Source organism: Mobula hypostoma, chromosome 6, assembly GCF_963921235.1.
Source record: "Mobula hypostoma chromosome 6, sMobHyp1.1, whole genome shotgun sequence".
Lineage (NCBI taxonomy): Eukaryota > Metazoa > Chordata > Chondrichthyes > Myliobatiformes > Myliobatidae > Mobula > Mobula hypostoma.
Window position 1 is genome coordinate 126,256,797 of NC_086102.1, and position 18,488 is coordinate 126,275,284.

Here is an 18,488-nt window from a genome sequence, read left to right on the forward strand (position 1 = left end):
AAAAAAGTTCAGGTAAAAATATTGTTTTTACAAAAGCTTCTCTACCTGCCACCCTCCTCATATCTTGTGTCCATATTTTAAATCTCTACTCCTTGGTCCTTGAGATATTGATTAATTCAACCAACTTCCTATTATTTACTCTGTACAGACAAGTCATAATCTTGTAAACTTCTCTCCTTTGCTTGAAGGAGAACATCCCTAAATACTGCAAACTTGTATCAGTAAAGCGAAAAAAACTGCAGGTACCGAATATCATGAAGTAGGTTTATTGTCAAAGGACATATATGTTACCATATACTACCTTCAGATTAATTTTCTTACAGGCATTTACAGGAAACAAGAAACCCAATACAGTTTCATGAAAAGCTATGCATAAACAAAGACTAACAGCCAATGTGCAAAAGAAGACAAATTATGTAAAAAAAATTGAGAGCAAGGGTTGTAATGAGTTCTTAAAAGTGAGTCTGTAGAACATACAATTGGTCTAGAAGCCTGATGGTAGTAGGATAATAATTGTTCCTGAACCTGGTGGTGTGGGACCAGGTGTAAAATGAATAAAGCAGGGGGCTAATCACACAACCTTGTGGTGCATTTGTGCTGATGGAGTTCATGAAGATATTGCCAATCCAAACTGACTGGGGTCTGTAGGTGAGGAAATCGAGGATCCAATTGCACAAGTAGATATTGAGGCTAAGGTCTTGAAACTTATTAACTAGTTTTGAGGGGATGATTGTATTGAATGCCGAGCCGTAGTCGATAAAGAACATCCTGATATATGCATCTTTGCTGTCCACATGTTCCAGGGTTGAGTGAAGAGCCAATGAGATGGCATCTGCTATGGACCTGTTGCTCCAATAGGCAAATTGGAGCGGATTCAAGCCACTTCTCAGGCAGCAATTGGTATGTTCCATCACCAACCTCTCAAAATACTTCATCACTGTGGATGTTAGTGCTACTGGATGATGGTCACTGAGGCAGGTTGCCACACTCTTCTTGGGCACTGGTATAATTAAAGCCTGTTTGAAGAACATGGGTACCTCAGACTACTGAAGTGAAGGTTAAAGATCTCAGTGAACATTCCAGCCAGTTGATCAGTGCAGGTACCTGGGCTGGATGCTTTTCATGGGTTCACCCTCCTGAAGGCTGCTTGCATATCGGCCTCAAAGACGGGAATTGCTGGATCATTGGTGGCTGTGGGAGTTTGTGATAGTTCCTCCATATTTTGATGGCCATAGGGATCATTGAAGCCATTGAGCTGATCTGGAAGTGAAGCCCTGCTGTGGCCTATGTTGTTTGATTTTTTTTTAAGATTATGAAGACATGTAGTCCCCTTTTATTGTCATTTATTAATGCATGCATTAAGAAATGATACATTATTTCCTCCGGTGTGATATCACAAAACACAGGACAAACCAAGACTGAAAAAACTGACAAAACCACATAATTATACATATAGTTACAAAACAGTGTAACAATACCATAACTTGATGAAGAAAGTCCGTGAGCACAGTAAAGTTCAAAGTTTCTCAAATGTCCCACATTTCACACAGATGGGAGAAGGAAGAAAAACTCTCCCTGCCATGCCGACCACAATCCGACTCTGAGTTATCCGAAAACTTGGAGCTCTGATCAGCTCTCCGACACCGAGTACTGAGCAGCATCTCTGCCAAACGATTCGACCTCCTTCTCGTCGCCAAAAGCAGGCAAGGCTGGGGATTTTGAGGCCTACCCTCAGAAAGATTCCCGACCACACAGTAACGACAGCAGCGGACGGGCGTTTCAGAAATTTCTCCAGATGTTCCTCTGTGCTTTCACGTCCATTCGCCATCAAATTAGAATTGTCCACGGCCCCTATTTAACAGTTAGGACATTATTTTTCACCGGAGAGCTGCGCACGCGCGGCACGCTGCCATCTTCTCCTCCCGCCAAGACTTTAACTTTATAAATAGTGATAGTACTTAAGCCCTGCCACAGCTATTGAGCATCCTTCTTTGATTTGACTTTAGTACGGAATTGCTACTTTGCTGGTGAAATAGCTTTCCGGAGATCATACCTGGACCTCTTATAACTTTTTTGGTTACCAGACTTGAATACCTCAGATCTGGCCCTCAGCAGATTGCAGATCTGATGGTTCATCCATGGCTTCTGGTTGGGCAAGACTGAAAGATTTTGTGGGGACACACTCATCTACAAACGTTTGTACAACCAGTTTAATAAAGTCAGTGACAACCTTGGTGCATGCATTGAGATCTGTGGATGACTCTTCGAACACGGCCTAGTGCACTGATTCAAAACAATCCTGTGGCCACTCCTCTGCCTCCCATGACCACCACTTTGTTGTCCAGGTCTTCGCAGCTACGTTCTTTAGATTCTGCCTTCATGCAGGTTGAAGAAGGACAGCCAAGTGATCAGATTCACCAAAATGCGGTCTGGGCATGGAACTACAGGCATTCCTTATCTTAGTATAATAGTGGTTTAGTATGTTGAAGCCCCTGATACTACAGATTGTATGCTGGTGGTAATTGGGCAGGGTTTTTTTCCCAAACATGCCTGGTTGCAGTCCCCAACTATGATTTGAAATATGTCAGGGTGGACTGTTTCTTGTTTGGAGATAGCATCATGTGGTATCTCAAGCGTTTGATTATCATCAGCCACTGATAGTATGTAAACTGCGGTCAGGATTATGGGGAAGAATCCCCAGTAGGTAAATAGAATGGATGGCTTTTGACCATTAGGTGTTCAAGTTCGGGGGAATACGAGTTTGACAAAGCCACCACATCGGAGCACCACCAAAGAGTTTATCATGAAACACACAACTCCACCTTTTGCCATTTCCAAATCAGCAGTTTGGTCCATTCTGTGAATCGAGAAGACTTTGGGTCTGTTCACTCTATCTGGCGTGCTGAGAGTAAGCCACATCTCATTAAAACATAAAACACAACAATCTCATTTCCCTCTGATACAGCAATCTTGCCCTCAAATCCTCAATTTTGTTTTCCATTGACAGCACATTTGCTAACAAGATACTGGGTAGATGGGGTTTCATCCCTCTGTGATTCAGCCTGGCTTGTAGCCCCTCCCCCTGCTTCACTTCCTGCCATAGTGATGAGCCTTTGTCCACTTAGAGATGCCATACTTGCTTGCTTAAGAGTTAAGTCCGCCAGGTCCTTCATAAGATCATGAAATGGGTAAATAAAGTAAATGAAACAGATGAACAAACAGCCAATGTGTAAAAGAAGACAAACTACGCAAGAACAAATAAAGACAAATAAAAAATAATTAATCTGGGGACATGAATTGTAATACCTTGAAAGTGAGTCCATAGGTTTGAAATAATTTCATTGCTGAGGTGAGTGAAGCTATCCACACTTGTTCTGGAACCTGATGGTTGAAATGTTTTTAAATTTGGTGGTGTGAGGCTCCTGTACCTCTTTCCCTATGACGGCAGTGAGAAGACAATATGGTCTGGATGGTGGGGGTACTTGGTGATGGATGCTACTTTCTTGTGGCAGCACTCTTTGTAGATGTGCTCACACTTTTCCTGTGATAAACTGGGCTGTATCCACCGCTTTCTATAGACATTTCTATTCCTGGCCATTGATGTTCCTGTATCAGGCTTATGATGCTCTCCACTGTAGATCCATGGACATTTGTCAACATTTTAGATGACTAGCTGTATCTGTGCAGACTTCTAAGAAAGTAGAGGTGCTACATTACCTCCTTTGTAAAGACACTTGCGTGCTGGGCCTATCACAGAACCTCTGAAATGATAATGCAAGGAGCCAAGGAATTTAAAGTTGCTGATCCTCCCTATCTCCAATCCCACGATGAGAACCAGCTTATGTACATCTTACTTCTTCCTTATGAGGTCAATAATTAGCTCTTTGGTTTTGCTGATGTTGAGTGAAAGATTGTTGTTGCAGAAGTTGCAAAATGCAGAGCAAGAGGAAAGCCCAGCAGAGAAGAAACAAAGAGGAAAATAAGCAGATCTATAACATTATAGTTTGATTACAGATAAACTGAGGAATCAAGTTGGAAGTGCGGGGAAGTGTATGTGCTGTAAACTGGAGCAAAAAATAACTGTTTGAAGAACTCTGCAAGTTAAGTATCATCCAGGAAGGTACAGGAATAATCAGTGTTTTGCATCAAGAGCTTGATTCAGGGCTTGCTGAGGATGCCCCTGCTCAGAGGTGAGCAAGTTTCTCATCTTCCATGATCCAGTGGAGAGCAAAGAAAAAATGTGGACCGTACATATTTGAGAAAGATAGGTTTGGAACTCAGATGGAGACAGGGACAGAAGGTACCGAAGCATGGCAGAGATGTTGGAGCATAGGATATGGAAGGAAACCTGTTGTAGAGAAATGGTAAATTGGTTGCATATACTTAAGATCCTGGAGATCTTGAGAGGTGATGACGGCAGAGCCTAGTGCTGGGAAGGACTCGTGACTGTGCTAGCAAGAAGCTAAATCAGCTGTAGAAACCACACAAGAGGATCAGTGACAGAGGGACTTGCAGAACTCCTATCAAAGGAAGAAAAACTTCTTCAAAGTGGGTATAGCCTGAAGAGACTTCACAATGAAGAGGTAAAATGAAAAAGACACAAGAAACTGTAGAGGCTGTAATCTAGAACCAAAATGGCCTGCTGATGGAACTGAGCAGGTCAAGCAACATCTATTGTGGCAAAGAGATGGCCATGTTTCAGTTTGAACCCCGAGCCAATCCTGATGCAGGGTGTCAACTTGAAACATTGGCCATGAATGGCAACCATCTCTTTGTTTACAACAAATCAAGTTATCTGAAGTTGTATTATTCAATATTGAGCCCAGAAGGCAGAAACAGGCCCAGGCAGAAAGATGTGTTGTTCCTCAGGCTCATGTTAGCCCTCACTATCACAATACAGGAGGCTACAGACCAATAGGTCAGAGTTGGATGGGTAATTAAAGTGGCAGGCAGCACAGGTCCACCCCACTGACTGAATGCAGATGTTCCATAAAATAATCACCCAGTCTCAGTTTGGTTTCTCCAGTGCAGAGACCACATTGAGAACACTGAATGTAGTACGCAAGATTGGAAGAAGCACAACTGAATTAGTGCCTCACCTGGAAATTTTATGTGGGTCCATGGACAGTGGGAAGGGAAGAGGTGGAATCACTTGTAATTGCAAGGGAAAGTGCTGTCAGAAAGGAGGTGGTTGATGAAATCCATTTTAAATAGCATGGTACTTCTAAAAGGCTTGGTGGGAATTTATATCTCTGGCCTTCACCTCGAGGCATATTGTACATGTACCTAACAACATGTTCTGTCTTCATAAGCAACCCTATTTCACAGAATTGAAAATAACTATGCTGCATCACTTTGTCAGTAATTTATAGTTTGAATAACGCCATCTGTTTGTTGAACTATTTACAACAGCGCCAGCATTGGAGAACAAACACAGCTTTGGGTGTAATATTTATAATACTCAACACTACTGAAATGACCAATTTGACTAAAGTAGTACATAGCTTATACACCATATGAACCGCCTTCCAGTATACTGTATTTGAGCGCATCACTAATATTCTATTGGCTTCCCTTTATGCAAGTGAAGAATATATATGAAATACTATTGCCATTCACACTTGAAATGTGAATGCTTTCTCCTAAGATAACGCCAATAAGTAGTAACTCACATCAAAGTTGCTTGAATTTCCAGCATCTGCAGAATTTCTGTTGTTTGCCAATAAGTAGTGATGCGTTGTGTGCAGATCCAATGGGAATCAACAAATATTCTCGTTTAGGACTACTGCAGCTGAAATCCAGTCACAGTAAGCAGCATTGCTTTAAGATATTTTAAAAATCTATCGATACTCATAATCAATGAATTCCAGACTGCAGACTCGGGTTGCGAATGCATTTCCCCTTTAAGAAAACAAAAGTGCAGAAGCCCAGCCAGCTATAGGTAGGATTGAAACACCAAGGCCTTAGACCCCCACTCCCGACTATCCTGCTGGCGAGTGTACAGTCCCTGGAAAATAAAACTGAAGACCCAAAGCAAGATTGCTGTATCAGAGGGATATCGGTGACTACTATGTAATTAGCTTCATGGAAAAGCTATCCCTTACCATTTTGGATGCAGTGCTGTAGACTGATATGTTCACAATTTTCTGCATAGACAGGACAATTCAGTCTTTTAAAGGTCGAGGAGGTGGAATATGCTTTATGATGAGTATTGTGGTGCACAGATGTGGCGGTTCTGTCGCAGTCCTGCTCACCTGAGTACTCAAATGTCATCCATTTTATATGCTGGGTGAGTTTTCTGCCATCATCTAGATGGCTGTCTACATTCCTCAGGCCAATGCCACTAGAGTAGCTGAGCATCGTAATCAGCAGGCACAAAACAGCGCACCCAGATGCCTTCCCTATCATTGTGGGGATTTCAACCAGGCCAGCTTGAAGAAGCTTCTGAACAATTACCAGCAGCACGTCAACTGTGGAACCAGATGAGCCAATAAAATTGACCACTGTTAAACCACCATCAAGAGCACTTATGCCCACACCTTGGAAAGTCACCTATACTTGTACTCCCAATGTATAGGAGAGACTAAAGACCGCAGCACCAGTGGTGAGAACCAAAAAGGTATGGTCGGTGGGGGAAGGTGGGGTGGGAGTGTTGGAGGAGTGCTTACAGGGCAGCTTTGAATTGGTGGACTGAACAATATTCAGGGATTCATCTTTGAATCTGAATGGATACGCCACAGTTGTCACCAACTTCATCCAGACCTATGTGGGTGAGTGTGTGCTTTTGAGAATCTACCGAAGATTCCAAAACTAGAAACCATGGATGAGCCAAAAGATTCATAGTCCGCTGAGGACCAGATCTATGGCATTCAAGACCAGTGTTGCAAGGCTATACAACAAGGCCAGGTAAGATCTTTGGAAGACTGTTCTAACAGCGAAAAAACAATTCCAATTAAAATTAGACACATAATCTGATACATGTCAGCTCCAGCAGGGTTTGCAGGTCATTACTTCCTACAAGGCGAACCTAACATCAGGAATGGTTGTGATGTTTTACTCCCAGATTAGTGCAATCCTTTATGCATGCTTTGAAATGGAGAATAAACTACACCTGTGTAAATCTCTGCAGCATCCAGTGACCACGTGATCTTTGTTTCGAAGGCCGACATCAGAACATCTTTCAAGAGGATGAGCCTTCTTAAGGCATTAGATAGGGCTCTGAAAATATGGGCCAACCAACTGGCTGGAACATTCAAGGACATCTTCAATCTCTCACTGCTACAGAGGTTCCCACCTGCTTCAAAAGTGCGACAATCATATCAGTGTCCAAGAAGAGCAGAGTGAGCTGCCTCAACAGCAATTGCCCAGTGGTATCTACTGTGATTAAGTACTTTGAGAAGCTCGTCATGGCTAGAATCAAATCCTGCCTTAGCAAGGACCTGTCCTGCTGCAATTTGCCTATCACCACAATAGGTCTACGACAGATGCAATCTCACTGGCATTTCACTCGGCCTTGGATCACCTGGACAATGGCAATTGCTATGTCAGGCTGCTGTTTATTGAATATACCTCGGTGTTCAACATAATATGCCTTCATTTTTAATCATTAAGCTCAAAAACCTGGGCTCTACACCTCCTTTGGTGTTCCTGTCCATGCAGATTGGAAATAACATCTCATTGCTGACAGTCAACACTGGCACATGACTCTGTGGCTAGGCACAGGTCAAACACCACCTATAAAGCTGCAGATGACACAATTATTGTTGACAGAATTTCAGATGGTTAAGAAGAGGCATACAAGAGCATAATAGATCAGCTCGTCGTGTGGCATCACAACAACCTTGCACTCTGCATCAGACTAAGTTTGTGGTCTTCAGGAAGAGGAAGTTGAGGGAACACACACCAGTCCTCATTGAGGGATCAGCAGTGGAAAGGGTGAACAGTTTCAAGTTCTTGGGTGTCAACATCTCTGAAGATCTATCCTGGGCCCAACATATTGATGCAATTACAAAGAAGGCATGACAGTGGCTATATTTCATTAGGAATTTGAGGAAAGTTTATGTATCACCAAAGACACTCGCAAATTGCTACAGATGTACCATGGAGAGCATTCTAACTGGTTGCAACGCCGTCTGGTATGGAGGGACCACTGCACAGAATTGGAAAGAGTTGCAGGAAGTTGTAAACTCAGCCAGCTCCAACATGGGCACCAGCCTCCCCAGCGTCGAGGATACCTTCAAAAGGTAATGCTTCAAGAAGGTGGCATCCATCATTAAGGATCCCTATCACCCAGGGCATGTCCTCTTCTCATTGCTCACATCAAGGAGGAAGTACAGGAGCCTGAAGGCACACACTCAACATTTCAGGAACAGCTTCTTTTCTCCCACCCCACCGTCAGATTTTTGAATGGACAATGAATCCATAACCACCACCTCACCATTTTCCCTCTCTTTTTGCACAGCTTATTTGTTAAACATATTTATTATATATTGCAAAGCACTGCTGCCACAAACAACTAATTTTCCAACATTGCCTGTGATATTAAACCTGATTCTGATTCTGATTCTTTTAAAAAAATCATTTTGTCTTTAATACTCCAGAATTTTATAAAATGTGTCATGAGAAAGGAGTTACGGTTATGAATAGAGGAATGCAGTGGGAAATCATTGAATGTGACAGGGTTGAGCAAGGGGCAGTTTGAAGACGGAAAGCTATTGTAGAGGTGGAATACTGTTTGTTCCAGCTGGAACACCTTTCTTTCATTTCAGTTCCAGAAAATGTTGCATTAGAACTGGCCCCCTTCCAATTGGCACACTCTTACTTTATCCATTTTTCTTCTGCCTCTTCTAGTTGCCCTGTTATCGAAAACATTGCCTAACCTAATTCATTAGCACAATGCAAGTACTGAGGTGTAAGCATTAATCCTTGTAGCACTCAATCAGTTTCTCCTGACCGTCCAAAAGTGACCTAATTATTGTGTTTCTTTTCATTGCCTAAACTCCAATACCATGAACTCAAAATCACATATATAATGCTGCCGCTGCAGGAAATCGGAAATAATGTTTAAATGATGTAGATATACTTTATACTTTATTGTCGCCAAACAATTGATACTAGAACGTATAATCATCACAGCGATATTTGATTCTGCACTTCCTGCTCCCTGGATTACAAAAGTAAATATTAAAAATTTAAATTATAAATCATAAATAGAAAATAGAAAATGGGAAGTAAGGTAGTGCAAAAAAACCGAGAGGCAGGTCCAGATATTTGGAGGGTACGGCCCAGATCCGGGTCAGGATCCGTTCAGCAGTCTTTTCACAGTTGGAAAGAAGCTGTTCCCAAATCTGGCCGTTTGAGTCTTCAAGCTCCTGAGCCTCCTCCCAGAGGGAAGAGGGACGAAAAGTGTGTTGGCTGGGTGGGTCGTGTCCTTGATTATCCTGGCAGCACTGCTCGGACAGTGTGCGGTGTAAAGTGAATCCATGGACGGAAGATTGGTTTGTGTGATGTGCTGCGCCGTGTTCATGATCTTCTGCAGCTCCTTTTGGTCTTGGACAGGACAACTTCCATACCAAGTTGTGATGCACCCTAGAAGAATGCTTTCTACGGTGCATCTATAAAAATTAGTGAGGGTTTTAGCGGACAGTCCAAATTTCTTTAGTTTTCTCAGAAGTAAAGGCGCTGTTGGGCCTTCTTGGCAGTGAACTCTGCTTGGTTGGACCAAGTCAGGTCATTTGTGATATTGACCCCAAGGAACTTAAAGCTTTTGACCTGTTCCACTTGCGCACCACCGATGTAAGTTGGGTTGTGCGGTGCGCTACTCCTTTTTGAAGTCAATAACCAATTCCTTCGTCTTGTTGATGTTGAGGGATAGGTTATTGTCTTCGCACCATGCCACCAAGTTCTTAATTTCCTCTCTGTACTCAACATGTTATTCTCAACATGTTAGGTAGTTTTTGTAAATAGAGACTCGCATTTGGATTGCTTTTCATCGGACCCCTAATGCCCTTAATTTTGTGCACTATCCTCTATTTCAACCCTCATCATTTGCCACCAGAAAATTCACATTTAGTGTTGACTTGTGTCCTTCACTTTTGAAAGCAATTACTTTTTTTTGTTTCAATCTGTCTCGATCATTAAAGTGAAGAATGTGGTGTACTTAATCCAGAGCTGGACCTAGCTCCTTTGTTTTCTTACATTGTTCTCCTTAGAAATTAATTATTCTTGGTGTGTTAATTTAGCCTCCTGTTTGATAATGATATTCTTGGCTGCCAATTTAACAGAGGGAGGTGAGGGTCAGGGTGAAAGGAAATTAGAGATTAGTAGGAAAGAGGCAGAACTTGCAAAAAATATGGGAAGTGTATTGAAGGTGGATGTTGTAGCATGGAGGGATTTGTACACAATTTTCTATTATGTTTTTCAATGTTTTTAATCATTCAGATTTTAAGGTAAGGCCTTTCCATTTTAGAATTCAAAGTTTTGGCACTCTTATGCAATTAAAGCTGCAGTTAGTAACTTGTATTTTGTTAAAATGCTGGAACAACTACCTCCTTCAGTATACACAGGCATGTTGGATGAACGTCATTGGTCAAACTGAGTTTTTAAAAACTTGTATGTGTGGTCTGAAGTTTATAGTTTGTGTTGATCTTTTATTACTAGACTATTTGTCTTGTAGCTAAATTGTAAACTGAAAGTAAACAAGGTTTGGAAAAACAATTGATTCTTTTTATTTCAGATTTCCACTATACCAGAAAGTGAGGACTCCCAGGAATCTGTGGATAGCATGACGGACTCACAAAAACGTAGAGAAATTCTGTCAAGACGGCCTTCGTATAGGTAACAGAACTACACAGTTGTACTTTGTGGCTGATTTGATTTAAGATTGAGCCATGGCCTCATGATATTATCCTCTATGGTGATTTGTTTTATTTTATGCATAGGATTTACTTGCTGTCAGATAAACACTATCCACTTTTTTCCTCCTATTTTAAAAATGCATCTAAACAGGCTAAAGGAAAAGTAGGTTTCCTGTTGGCGTATGCTAGTGTCTAAAATTACTGAACCTGGCAAATGCTGTTGGAAGTGCATTCCAAGCCTGATCTCAACCAGAGCAGGGGATATTGCTGAATAATTGATCTAGTGAGTTGTCTGAAAGATGTATACCATCTGTAGATCATGATTTTCTATCTCATAACATCTGAATGTGGACATTTGGTAATGATACTGTACTTTCTTCTCACCTTTTATACTGGCTGCACGCATTCCAATATGTAAACTATATGTTTCAGTTAAATTGGAAGAAGGACGTACAGATGTAGTCGCTAGTGCCATAGAATGTATTGTGCAACATGTTACATAGTAGCCAGCTGTATAAATTATTTATCTTTGTGAGTCATATCGGCCATCAGTAAAAGTCAGGAGCTTTCCCAGTTATATGTAACAGTCTGTGTGGAAGTTAATCATTGGAGACTCTGCTCATGCCTTTTATATTCTGTCTCAAAATTGCTTTGAAGTTTTTACATGACATTTGGCAGTTCATGGAATGTATTATTCATAATCTGCTAATGGAGAACTTAAAATGTCAATGTGCTTGGACGATATGATTTATGAAAGGGAGATTGTGTTTGAGCAAATTGCTAGAGATTTTCTTTGAGATTGTAACTAGCAGAATAAACAAGGGTGAATAAATTGATAAGCAATGCATGAACTTTCAAGGAGCATTTCATAAGGCTGCCATGTTCAGTTTACACATTTTGGTCACATGGACTGAAGATGATTTAATGCATAAAAACAATGATAGAAATAGTTGGGTCATTTTTAGGATGGCAGGCTGTAGATAGGATCTGCATAGATTAGTGCCTGATGGGACTGAACTATCCAAGATGAGTAATGAATAATATTTTCACTCAGAGGGTGATGCAAATGTGGAACGAACTGACAGTGGAAGTGGTGGGTGCAGGTTCAATTGCAACAGTGAAGAGAAGTTTGAATAGGTAAATGGATGAGAGGGGAATGGAGGACTATGAAACAGGTGGGGGTAGATGGGACTAGGCAAAAAACCAGGTTGGCATAGACTAGGTGGGCTGAAGAACCTGTGCTCAGTTTACATTTACACTGGAAAGTTATATGGGAAAGTGAGCTATGTGGAGGATTTGGAGGGATTGTAACAGACTAGAGATAGGTTAAACAAATGGACAAGAATGTGAGAGATAAAATATAATATGGAGGAATGTGAAATTATCACTTTGGAAAAATAGAAAATATGTTTTTTTTATGTAAGGTCAGATACAGGAAACCTGGCAAGCAACCAATTTCCCCCGGGATCAATAAAGTATTACTATGACTATCTTCCCAGTAGTGAACAGCAGGGTAACACCTCTGTAGTTTGAGCAATCCGATTCCTTCCCTTTGTTCACGTACAGGGAGACAGTTACGATGTCAAGTTGGTCATTGGCACCGAACCTTTCTCCCAACAGAGTATGAACAGATTTGTGAGTTTGCTCAGGAGAATGTCTCCGCCCATTTTGTACACTTCTGCTAGGATCCCATCAATCCCTGGAGCTTTATGGTATTTCAGCCTGGAAATAGTGGTTTTGACCTCCTCCAGAGTTGGCAGGCCATCAAACTTAAGCCTAACCTCATGCTGGGGGACCATTTCAATGGATTTTTCTTGTACGTGATGACTATCCCCAAAAAGGCTCTCATAGTGCTCTGTCCATCACTTCCTAATAGCTTCCTTGTCTTCTGCAGGCTGGAGCCGGCAGATGAGTGTAGAGGGGCTTGACTCTGTCAAGTCGGGCCATGCACTACATGCAGCAATTCGTAGAAGGCTCAAGTGTTGCAGATGTCTATGTAGTACTGGTTCATTCTGCTAGGGCAGTCCACCAATCTGTCTCAGTTTGGCTTGGAGGGTGCTGCATGCATTTCTGTATTCTGCTTTGGCTGCTTGGTCATCGGGTCTAGACAGCACCACTTGATGGGAGAAGCATTTCTCCTGGAGCAGGTTCCAGATTTTAACGTTGTTTTCATCAAACCAGAATTCATCAATTCTCGCCAGAATTCTCTTGGACAGAATCATCCCTACCATTACCAAAGGCAACCTCACAAAGAGTCAATGTGGATTCAGAGTGAACAGGGGCACATTTGACATGATCTTCATCCTGCACCAGATACAAGAGAAGTGTTATGAACAGAACATGGGACTGTATGTGGCATTCATTGACCTGACCAAGGCTTTTGATACAGCCAGCCATGATGGTCTCTGTTAGATTCTGTCCAAGTTTGGCTATCTCCCAAAATTCCTCATGATCCTGCAGCAGCTCCATGAAAGCAAAAGCATTCGGGTTAAACACAACTGCATCCTATCTGACCCGTTCCCCATCAGTACAGGTGTGAAACAAGGCTGTTTTTTGGTACCAACGCTATTAGCCGTCTTTTTCAGCATGATGCTGCAGGAAATGAAAGAGACCACCTCAGAGAACATCTGCATTCAGTTCCACACCGATAGAAGTATCTTCAACCTCTGAAAATCAAGCAACAGCCCATTCTCAAGCTACTGTATGTTGACATCTGTGCACTTCTCACGCACACAGACGATGTGCTACAGGCTGCAGTCACTCATTTCACCAAGGCTGTGAGGGCTTTCGGGTTAATGGTCAGTCTGAAGAAAACTGTGATCTCCATCAGAAGCCCCCTCGTGGCATTTACAGCCCACCTTGGATCACCATTGACAACCACCCTCTCACTATGGTTGAGCAGTTGACTTACCTGGGCAGTGTCTTCTCCAACGATACTACGGTAGCAAAGGATGTTGACAATTGACTCACCAGAGCTAGCAGTGTCTTTGGGTGCCTTCAGAAACGTGTGTGGAAGAAACGCCAGCTGTGTCTGATGTGTACAGTGCTGCCGTCATCACAATGCTGCTATACGGACCGAAGCCTGGATCTTGTACCACAAGCAAATCTGATTGCTCACTATTCCACTAGTGCTGCCTCCACTCCATCATGGGTATCAGCTGGCAGGATTGTGCCTCCAACAACGAGGTCCTGGAGAAGGCTCAACTTCCAAGCACTGAAGCCACTTTGCTGCTCAGGCAGCTCCGCAGGTCAGTCCACGTGTCTTGCATGGACCACTCCAGTTTACCGAAGGCTGTACTCTATGGAGAACTCTCTCAGGGCAAGAGAGATTGTGGTGCCCCACGCAAGAGGTAGAAAGACCAACTTAAGCAGCAGCTCTCTCAGGAAAATATTGGGGTCAATGAGTGGTAGCAGGCAGCTTGTAACAGAGACTGCTAGAGAATGCTGATCCATGGAGCAGCCAAGAATTTTGAGGAATCCAGAAGAGTGATTGCTGAAAAGAAGAGGAGACACAGGAAAGATCCCAAGCACCTACATCCCAGCTGCTCCCATGTCCCTACTGCTTCGGAGTCACCTACAATTGTGCCATCGCTCACAGGACTTCTCTTCTTTGCAAACGAAGAACCAGCCATCGTCATCAGATACGGGAATATTTGTTATTATCATAAATTTAACATGGAGATACAACAAGCAATCAGAAAGCAACTCATTTATTACAAAGAAGATTGGGCTAACAAAATAAAGAGGTCTTATGACTATTAAGTATGATCTTTATGAGACAAAATTTGATGCACTATGTACTCTTTTAACCTTATCTAAGAAATGATGCTTCTGCATTAGGCAAAGAAATGGCAGAAGTGTATGGTCATGCACTTTGGTAGAAGAAATTAAAGAGTTGACTATTTTCTAATGAAGAGAAAATACAAAAAAACTTAGGTGCAAAGGGACTTGTGAGTCCTTGTGCAGGATTCCCTAAAGGTTAATTTCCAGGTTTGAGTTTGTGGGGAGGAAGGTAAATGTAATGTTAGCATTCATTTCGAAAGGACTAGAATATAAAAGCAAGGATGTCATGTGAGCATTTTTGGGCCCCTTATCTTTGAAATGATGTGCTGAAACTGGAGGGGGTTCAAAGGAGGTTCATGAAAAAGATTCCCGGATTGAATGGCTTGTCATAATGAAGAACATTTGATGGTTCTGGGCCTGTATTCACTGGAATTCAGAAAAATTAGGGGTGACCTCGTTAAGTCAAGTCAAGTTTATTGTCATTTCGACCACAAGCTGCTGGTACAGGTTTCCCCTGTCACCCGAAGGTAGAGCGTTCCTATGAAATGGTTTGTAAACCAGAAGGTCGTAAAGCGAAGAAACAATTACCACTTACTTATATGGGAAAAATTTGTGAGCGTTCACAGACCCAAAAATAACCACCAAATCATGCCAAATAACACATAAAACCCTACAATAACAGTAACATGTAGTAAAAGCAGGAATGATATGATAAATACACAGCCTGTATAAAGTAGAAATACTTCTCTACAATGATTGCCTGCACTGTTCTCCGTAGCGAAAATCTCACACAAGCGTTCTTGGCAAAAGCACGGTGCAAACACTGTTGGCAGAAACACGGCACAAGCACTCTCAGCAAAGACATGGCGCAAGCGCTCTCTAGTAACCTTTAAACTATGAAGCTGCCAAATCATACCAAATAACAACTAAAAATACACAGCCAATATAAAGTAGAAATAATGTATGTACAGTGTAGTATCACGGGAATTGGGAAGACATCAAGCACACTGATGATCGTGTGTTAGGCTGAGTCGTCCGAGGTTGGGGTGGTACAGTGGCCTGCACCTTTCAGGTCGCTGACCGATACCGATCCGCGAAGAATGCAGCGGAGCCGGGACGCACCCAGCACATCTTTAAGAGAAAAGCCGAAATAAACAAGCTAATTAATTAGGTGCTGCCTGGCACGTAAATATTGGCCCAGATCAGAGGCGACGCAGTCGGCAATCGCCTCTGATCTGGGCCGACATTAGGTTGTTTATTTCGGCTTTTTTTCTTAAAAGATGTGCTGAGTGCATCCCGGCTACCGCTGCATTCTCTGCAGATCGATATCTGTCTGCAGCCAGTGGGTTGGGGTGGTAGGACACTGAGGTGTTGTCTGTTTCCATCAGGGCAGGTAGGTCATCTTCTTCTGTGCCTGCCTGCCTCGATGTCGAAGGTCGAGGTTTGTCGTCTGCTGTGGCTGATTGGAAGGCTTGCTTGACTGCTAGCCTCATGCATTTTTCTATCATACAGTTCTTTGTAAGCACTCAAACCATCTTGCAAATATGCCCTAAAACTATGTACCTTTTCAAAATTAAAGTTGTACTTTATCATTGCAGCGAAAATTTCACGCAGTTGCTTCACGTTCAGTTCCTGGACGACTTCACTTTCGGTACATTGGCTACTGCATTCGGTTTTGATTGTTATCCTTTCCTCTTCCAATTGCATCAGCTCTTCATCTATCAGTTCTTGGTCATGGGATGCCAAAACCTCTTCAACATCATCTTCGTCAACTTCCAGAAGCCAAACTCACTTTGTCCTTACTTCATTCACCACGATCAAAACGTTTAATTATGTCTAGTTTTACGCTAAGTGTAACACCCTTACGAGCTCTTTTAGGCTTTTCCAATACCTTAGAACTCATCTTCCAAACGGCTGCTCACAGGCACGTGTTTAAACAATGCTGGCGAGAATGCCGTTCCGAATCCGGGGGAGGAGCGGCTGCTCGGGGCACACGCTGCTTTTTTTTGCGCGCTACCTTTTTTCGTAACAGTGAAAACACCTTCTGTTAGCGAAAACAGGGAACTAATGTAGGTCTTTCGTAACAGTGAGGTTTCGTAAAGCGAACGTTCGAAAAGCGGGGGCCACCTGTACAGTATACAGTAAAAAGAAAATGTTCCTCCAGGACCCTGGTGCTACATGAAACAACACAAAACTACACTAGACTATGTGAGACAGTACAAGGCTACACGACACTACGCAAAACAACATAAAAACTGCACTAGACTACAGACCTGCACAGGACTACATAAGGTGCACACAACAGTGCAGGGCAGTACAGTAATTTATAAACAAGACAATAGGCACAGTAGAGGACAAATTACAATATAATAATAAATGATATAGATGTCAGTCTAGACTCCTGCGTATTGAGGAGTCTGATGGCTTGGGGGAAGAAACTGTTGCACAGTCTGGTCGTGAAAGCCCGAATGCTTCGGTACCTTTTGCCAGATGGCAGGAGGGAGAAGAGTTTGTGTGAGGGGTGCGTGGGGTCCTTCACGATACTGTTAGCTTTGCGGGTGCAGAGTGTGGTGTAAATGTCTGTAATAGCGGGAAGAAAGACCCCGATGGTCTTCTCAGCTGACCTCACTATCCGCTGCAGGTTCTTGCGATCCGAGAAGGTGCAATTACCGAACCAGGCAGTGATGCAGCTGCTCAGAATGCTCTCGATACATCCTCTGTAGAATGTGGTGAGGATGGAGGGTGGGAGATGGACTTTTCTCAGCCTTCACAGAAAGTAGAGATGCTGCTAGGCTTTCTTGACTATGGAGCTGGTGTTAAGGGACCAGGTGAGATTCTCCGCCAGGAGAATCTTGTTGAATGGTGAAAGGCCTTGATACAGTGTATGTGGAGAGGATGTTTCCTATGGTGGGAGAGTCTGAGACCAGAGAGGACACCCTCAGAACAGAGATGAGGAATTTCTTTAGCCAGAGAGTGGTGAATCTGTGGAATTTTTTGCTACAGGCAGCTGTAGAGGCTAAGGTTTTATATATATTTAAGGCAGAGGTTGATAGATTCTTGACTGGTCAAGGCATGAAGGGATAAAGGGAGAAGGCAGGAGACTGGGCCTAAGAGGAAAATTGAATTAGCCATGATGAAATGGTGGAGCAGAGTTGATGGGCCAAATAGCCCAATTGTGCTCCTATATCTTATGGTCCTGTGGTCTAACACAGATTCACAGGACTACTGCTGTTCATGAAAAGACTTGCCCTCTGAGGTGGGATTGAGTGGAGAAGGTTTTTCTCTTGGATTCAGAGTTAGTCATAGGATACTGAAACAGGCCCTCTAGCCCACCTGTCATGAACTTCTGTGTCTTAGTGCTTCAAGTAATTGCTTAAATCCTATTTAAATCTTGTGAGAGTATTTCCTCCTCCACCTTAGTCAACACATATCTGGACTCCAACTATTCTCTGAACGGAAAAATCCCCTCTTGGATCCTTTCTAAACCTCTTAGCTCTCAAATTAAATGTATACCCCTTTAAACACAAACCATTCCAGGAAAAGCAAACCTTGCCTAGCAGGACTCTTCAGTATAGGTGTAATGTTCCAATCCAGACAACATCTCCTCTGTGCCCTCCAATACAATCATAGCCTTCCTAGAGTGTTGAACCATGCAATACTCCAACTGTGTCCTAACCAAACTTTCCTTTCATATTCTGTGCCACAGCCAATGAAGGCAAGCCCTGGAGAATCAATGAACTTGTATCCAAGTTCCTTCTGTTCATCAAGACTCTAAAGTCCTGTCATTTCCAGTGTATGCCTTTATCCTTGTGTTGCCTTTTGGAAAGACAAAGCTTACATTGTTCTGGA

General features: G+C 42.6%; 1 protein-coding gene across 1 annotated transcript in view; it reads left to right on the forward strand.

Moving 5' to 3' along the window:
- creb1b (cAMP responsive element binding protein 1b) overlaps positions 1-18,488 on the forward strand; it is a 116,642-nt gene that overhangs the window by 72,463 nt on the left and 25,691 nt on the right. The window contains exon 4 of the mRNA XM_063051621.1: positions 10,736-10,836. Coding sequence (XP_062907691.1) covers positions 10,736-10,836 — 101 coding nt within the window. The remainder of the gene's footprint in view (positions 1-10,735; positions 10,837-18,488) is intronic.